This window comes from Falco rusticolus, chromosome 5 (assembly GCF_015220075.1).
Source record: "Falco rusticolus isolate bFalRus1 chromosome 5, bFalRus1.pri, whole genome shotgun sequence".
Classification (NCBI taxonomy): domain Eukaryota; kingdom Metazoa; phylum Chordata; class Aves; order Falconiformes; family Falconidae; genus Falco; species Falco rusticolus.
Window position 1 is genome coordinate 82,759,335 of NC_051191.1, and position 7,453 is coordinate 82,766,787.

General features: G+C 41.4%; 1 protein-coding gene across 1 annotated transcript; it reads right to left on the reverse strand.

The window, feature by feature from the left end:
- Positions 1-2,100: 2,100 nt before the first annotated feature.
- On the reverse strand, positions 2,101-5,721 carry FGF6 (fibroblast growth factor 6). The gene is made up of 3 exons (XM_037390633.1): positions 5,382-5,721; positions 4,344-4,447; positions 2,101-2,277 (listed from the first exon to the last, which is right to left on the reverse strand). The coding sequence occupies exons 1-3, from the start codon at positions 5,719-5,721 to the stop codon at positions 2,101-2,103; spliced, it is 621 nt and encodes a 206-aa protein (XP_037246530.1).
- Positions 5,722-7,453: the final 1,732 nt, after the last annotated feature.

Sequence of the window (7,453 nt, forward strand, 5' to 3'; positions counted from 1 at the left end):
ACTCTCCCCACTCAAAAAATCCTGCTTTCTCTCTTAAAATGCACATTTTTCCAAAGAAAACTGTTGCACACATTGTGGATGAACAAAGTGTGCCAACTTGGCTTCTCTCTACATACCGCAAGACCAGAAAATGAAGAGTAACTCCTTTCCTTTGCCATACCCAAAGTGTCCCATTCACATGCTGTAAGCAGTATTCCATTCTTTTTTCTCTTCATTTACACTGTGATCACCACTTACATTTGAGCAAAATAAATTCAAGTATAACTCACACAAAAGGAGCTGGAAAACTGTACCTTGTTCACAAAACAATTGTCTTGACAATTTTTCAGAAAGCGTGGCTGTAGATACATCCTTGTAGGTGTGCTCTTTGGGCCAAATCTTCTGCAGCTATAAACCAATAGTCTTACCAGGCTGGTTTACTCCAACTGAGGATCTCACCCTGACAGTGTTTTTCATGCATGTCAGAAGGCTCAAATTCATCATGAATAGACACTCCCTGCAAATAGAATGGCATGTCAAGGCTGGACATAGCCACATTTTGGCTGGACGTGGGAGATTATCTTGCACTCAGATGTTCGCTTCTGCAGCAGCATGGTCCATCTATGCTGAAAATGCTCATGCTCTGACATTGCATTGAATCTAGTGTCAAATTTAGGAGCATGCCATCAATGCAGGAATCCCAAGGCTTCTGGTAACTGACATTTATAGTGACTATTGACTTAGGGACTCTCAAAATACTCTTTCAAAGGCACGGAGAATGTAGCGTCATTGGTGATCTGGAAAAAGGTTGTCAAAACAGGCAAGGTTGTGCGCCATTTGTGTGGCTTCTAGGAGAGCTTTGGAGAGTATTTCATACAGCATGCCCTGTTGTTTTTGAGACTGATGCTTTGGAAGTGACAGAAATTGGAATTAAGGCACAAATTCCTCTGTCCCAACGCAGGAAGGCATGCTTATGTAGCCTCCTTCTTCCTCTGTCCTTCATACCTCAGTGAGGTGTGATAGAGAAGCACCAAATATACTTAAAGCAGTAAATAGAAGAAATTTCAAAACAGAAATTTTCTAAAATAACCTTTTGCTGGAAGCTTTCATGAATATCATACATTTTATAAAATGTATCCTGCAGACTTGTTCTAGTTCTTAGAGATTAAGAAGCTTCAGCCTAAATGAAATACAACGCCTTCAAATATTTATGTCTTTCTATGTGTGCATGCATATAAAGGCACCTGGGCACCTAGAGACTGGGATGGTTGATTCATTAAAATATGTAATCACATAGATATACACTCACACATCCCATGTCTAGATATATACATGTATTTATATTAAAGATCTACACACCTATATTTGAGGTGAGTCTAAATTAAACTCACAAAATGCCATTGGAAATCCTTAGCTCCAAATATATTTTGCATTTGGGACACATCCGTGATTTATCCTGAGGTCCTTCTTAAGGGAAATTGTAGGCCTTCATTTTGCCAACAAGTCCATGTGAGGAGACCCTGGAGAATTCCTTGAGAGATGGAGGGTCTCTGGGGGTAGACAGTTTGCTTGTGTAGAAGTAGCTTGTGGAATTGGCGCCTTAACGATCAAAATAGATTGAGGACTTTACAAGACAGGACACAGTGTGCAGGAGGAGAGACGCAGGTAGATATTCAGATGGAGTTAACTGCTTGAAGCTCGGTGAAGCAAAGTCATCTGATGATTTGGCCCATGATATGTAAACAGCTTACTATGAAAGGTTATTATCTGAGGTAATTAATACTATTTAGTAAATAATCTATGATTGGTTAGATGATTACCCACAGCCATTCTATATCTCCCAAATACTTCCTTTGCACTCCAGCTTACACTTTTCTCTGTTCAGCACCAAAGGAGGCACATAGCCATGTAAAATTTGTACAGAGTAGAAGAGAAGCAGCATCACATTACATACATTATGTGATGAATCTAGTACAAATATTTTTATCCAAATATACACATACATATATAGATTATTATTTTTTTTTCAATGAACAGTATAAATACTTTACCTGGGAGATTATTCCCATGTGCAAAATGAAATAGTTTTTCCTGGGATTTAATCTTCTGCTTTGCTCACGTTCATATTCTTGGTAAGAAGTGGGTCACTGTCATAGCAGGAGAAACCTTGTTTCCTCTCTTCACTCTCCCATGTTTGCTGAGTGCTATGTAAGCACCACAGTAAGCATTTGATTCATAGGCATTGTAGTTATTGGGCAGCAAGGTTTCTTTGAATTTGCACTCATCTTGGAAAACAGCCTGAAGAATAGAAATGGGAGGGGGGAAGACCAAAGCATGTACAATAAATATTTCATGAAGGCTCTAGTCATTTTTCTTACTAGTGTTTTCACAGAAGAACTTGTTGCAGTGCAACAGGTGGTGCCGCAGCGACTGCATCCAACAATAAATATCCCTCCCCAGTGCTAATGTGGTGTCAGAGGAACTCAGATGCCACCTGTCCAGATAATGGACTGTGTACTTCCTGTGACAGATCAAGTTATTTCTTCATAAATCATGGATTTCTTAATTTTATTTGCAAGCAATAATTTCTGTCAGCATCATGCCCTTTTCCCCAAATGACGTAGATTTATTTCACAACTCCTCTCTGCAAGAAGCCCTGTAATTTATAAAAGAACGATATGCTGGCTGTTAAACAGCCATGTCCAGGGAGAACTATTTGCTTGCATAAGGCTTTTGAATAAGACCTCATATTAGCACTAAATCTTTTCTTTTGTTAAATCATAAGTGATACTATATTTAACTGCTAGTGAGAGATGAAGCAGGTTCTAAGCCAGGGAAAGTTTTGGTTTTTTTCATGTCACATCATGTAAATCCAAGGAGGGGGAGTTATCGGGGAGAGGAGGTGCAAGGACATGCAGGAGACAAACAGAGCACCGATGAAATTAGAAGACAAAGCAGAATAATTTCCTGACATCAAATGTCTGGCATATGAGACACCACCGGTGCTGTTCTATTTGGACATCTTTGTAATAATGCCATTTAAAGCTTGTAAGAGTTCAGTTTAGGGCATTGCATTGTGCAAGGGAAGATGCACATCTCTTACAGATTTGTAAAATGTCTTTGAAAATAAACAAGACTGGATTGAAACTGCAGGGAAAGAATCAAAGGGACATCTGAAGCCAGACCCTGCATTTCTTTAGAAAGACCTCGTCAAGCAAAGCAGTTGGGCTTGTAGCACTTTTTAGGTGCTTGAAATCAGACGCAATTGAAAGAATATCTAGAGTGAAACTTTAAAACGTCCCACTGTCATTATCTGTGTGAGAAGAAATCAGTCATATTAGTAATGGCTACAGGTCCTTCACAACATTTGATGTTTTATTAAGCAACTGAAATGCTTTGTAGAAATTACAGCTGTTTCCACAAAAATTACTTTGTTGTTTCTTGACAAAAGAGATGAATGCAATCAGTGCCATGAATTACTTTGAGGTGGACTGCTTTTGCCTGTTGCCCAGAGCCAGCCTCTTTCAAAGCCGCTTCCTAACAAGAGCTTTTTTTGCTGAATGTTGAGACTAGAGATGCCTTGCTCATGCCTCAGAGATTAAATTGCAGTTAGATGGCATAGATAGCACTTTCTAGATAAGGATGATGCTGATGGTGTTTCAGTGTGACTTGCATACCACTGTTAATAGCTATTATTGTTTTCTTACCCTTTGGTACTGATCTCACAAAACTGGTCATTAAAATAACCCAGGTGCATATGCTGACTTTGTAGAGTAGACTTCCTATTTATTCTTCATGGTGTAGTTGGTTTTGGTAGGAAGAGACATGTAGTCATTTTACTAATGGTGGCTAGTGTCAATAGCTCTAATTGCACCTCTCTGACACACACCTGTACGCACACACATACACATGCAATCACATACACACACACACACACTTGTGAACATACACACACACACTTTACCTTCTAAGGCTTTTTGCAGAGCACAGCCTTTTGCTTTATGTACAATGCAATGCAAAAAGCAATCAACTGGTTTCAGTCTTAGTAAAACAAGTTTGCAGTGCCAGGCCCTTAGAAGAAGCCATCTAATTAACCCACAGTATTCACAGAATGCATCCATTTGCCTAGGGTTCTCCCTGTACAATCTTATTGGAAAGCTTTAAAATAACAGACCTCAGCCACACTGCTTGTTGCACTAAATAACACTGATGACACCAGGCTGGGCAGGCTCCCTGTAATTGAAAAGCTATTTTCTCTGCTTGTAATCAGAGATTTTCAGGAGGGGGGGGGGGGAAAAACCCTCAACCCAAAACCTTTGCCGCCTTTGTTTAAGCCTTGAAAAACTATTCACACTTGTACTCACCGTTCCATACAACTTCCTCTTGTTATTCATTGCAATGAAGAGGGCACTTTTCACACCGAACAGGCTAACGACACCTCTCTCTACAGTGGATATTTCAAAGAGACCTAAAAAAATGAGAAACACAATAGATGTGTTATCACAGAATTTAAAGCTAATCAAAGGCAACTCAGATATAATTTATTTATTTTAAAAACCTATTGAACTTGTCATGTTTTCTTTATTAGAATTATCTCCCTAGTCCAGCAAAATTGAAATACACAGAGATCTTGGTTTTTCTTACATGCTGTAGGATTCCAAAATAATTATTCTGGAGTCATAGTCATAGTCACATGCTATATAATCCTTTTGCTCTATCAAATTCTTTTGATCTGTCAAACTCTTGGGCTATCTAATTAGGTATTTTAATCTAATATGCTAGAGTTACAGAGTGTTTGTTATTGAGCTGTGAAGAAGTGTGGCTTGCATTTTGAAGTCCCTCACAATATCTTAGTTGCAAAAGATTTTAGCAACTGCCCACTACAGGAAATGCAAATCCATAGAATCCATAGGGCTACTTCTTTTTTTTTTTTTTTTTTTTTTATCTTATGGTAACAGAACAGTAACCATAACAACAAGCCAACCAGGAACAGCAAGCCCTTCCATGACTGAGTGTCCCAAAAGTACTAGTCCACTAGGATTAAAAAATCATACATTGGCACTCTGAGCTCAGAGACCACCTCCCTCATTCAAAAGGCAAATGAGAAGGTGAGGAGTGAGCAAATACAGCAGAGAGACAGTTTTCAACCTGGTTTGTCTTTTCTCATCCATGCAGTAAAGCAGAGTAAAAATAAATTGTATCTAAATTTGTCTAAGCATTTGTGACATGTTTCAGCCTGGAGGGTTACAATGTTGATTGATCCCAGAGACTTTTAAAAGGCAACAGATGTAGCACAGATTAATAATATCAAGTAATAACAGTTGCATTCTATGAAGGGTAATTACTCGAGTTCACAGCAATTAAGTGACATCTATTCTATTTCATTTCTGGATGCAACTCACTGTATTGGTTTTCATTGTGAACTCCGCTTATCCTTCCGTCTGGGAGGATTTGAAGGTGAAACCCGATGCCCACGTTGCAGTAAAGCCTCCGCTGCCTCTTGATTCCTAGCAAATAGTCACTTTCCCAGTTCACATCTGACTTCTCCCCTGACATCCCAGCAATGGACCTGGACAACAGAGATTGCCATCCTCTTTCCAGCAATGTGCCATTAGTTCTGCTTACAACTGGATGTGTTGAAGCAAGCCCAGCTAGAAAACCCAGGAGAACGAAAGCAGGCAACGTCCAGTGAATGCTGGCTTCGCAGGACATAGTGATGAGAAGTCTTTGTGCAGTGGCCATCCGGTTCACCCCCTGGGCACGTGGTCAGAATTAATGGCCCTAAAAATACCGCCCTTCTTGTTTTTCTCCCTTCAGCATGGTGGCAGAGGCTTATTTTTGGAAAGCAAATAGAGATTGCTGACATGAAACTAAAGCCTGATAGCAGTTGGGTTGGAAGCAGAGACAGGCCAGCAGGACTCAGACTGGTGGGGACCATGTTTTGTAGAACCTGCTCTTCTGTGGGCAGCCTCAGTTATATTTGATTGACCCATCTTTATAGTGCAGAGGCTGTCCCTCCCCACATCATCACTCTGACATCAACAGCTTGCCAAAGGTAAGCAAGCCTGCCAGGGCTGTAACACTAACCTGCCATCCTCCCAGCCTGGCTGAGGTCTGATGAACGCTGTCACCGAAGAGCGAAGAGCAGAGGCAGGAGTGAGGTTTCACTGGCTGTTGAAAGCAAAGGAGTCAAATGGGTCGGCAGTTGGAGGCCTGACAGGCAGCTTCCTTATTTAGAGAAGAAGGTGTAAAAACAGTCAGGGACCTCATCAGCAAGCAATGAAAACTTTGCAGCCACTTCCTTGGTGGCACAGTCACTGGGTATACATCAGGGCAGCTCAATATCGGGGAAAACTGGCCTGAAGTGGCCATTGCTCTTTTTGTACATATCCAGAAAATCCACGGCATCTCTTGCTATAGCAGCCCACATGCTAACAGCTTGTCTGTACCTCTAAACGGAGTGCTCTGGCTGGCAGAGAGGTAAGCCATGTTAAAAGGAGAGGAAACCCCGGGGCTTGCTCCTTATGTGAGCACATTTCTGCTGCTTGCGGCAGCAATTCTGCTGAGCAGGGCATGCAGGCTGGAGCACTGTTCTTGCAGTTACACATAGCTGGGGACATTGATATATTCCTAAGTGTTCATGATTTTCACTGAGGTGACTTCCAAATGATCACATTTATTCAGGGAGGGTGTGTGCCTCTTGCAGGGGTGCAATTGTATTTGTGTTTGCAAGACAAGGGCTTAGGGAATGTGTTAAAGAGGAGGAAAAAGGGAAAAGGCCACAACTCCCTACTGTTTCACTGTCTCTTTTCTTCAAGCCCAAATACTGTCTTCTTTTGCAATAATGTATGAGCATCTTCATTTTCCTCTTCCATTTGCTGAGGCTGTCTTACTGTTTCCCCTCATTTTGCATTGATGCTCTTTCAGCTTCTTTGGAGCTGAACAGATTAGACAACTAGTTTCATGGGACTTATTAACACATTAGTGGGAGGGAAATGGCTGAGACTTATGCAAAACTTCTTCGCCAATATATCTGTCAGCTTTCCACAGCACAGAACTTGTGCCACCTATGTCATTTGAGATGACTGCATGCTAATAAGGAGAGTACCTGGAAGCGTAATTGAACTGAGCACACCCGGCAGGACACAGTTTCACACGGACAGGGGTGTGACATGAGGCCTTGGCTGCTGCAGACTCTCAAGCAGGAGCACCCCGAGCCAAGGGGAGGGATTGCAGCCCTGAGGCAGGTGAGCAGTTAGATTCAGTGAGGTACGAAGTGGTGATTGTTCTCTTGAGAGAGGCTCAGCTACAAAAAGATTGGGAACCACTGAACTAGACCCTGGCTTGTGCCAAGTGGCATTTCAAAGCCTCTCTGCCTTTGCTGAAGCAGCACTTGGAGTATCTTCTGCCTTTTGCTCGCAATGAAAATCTTCAGATGCTTTCCTCTCCTGCCTTCTACTTCATCTCATGACTC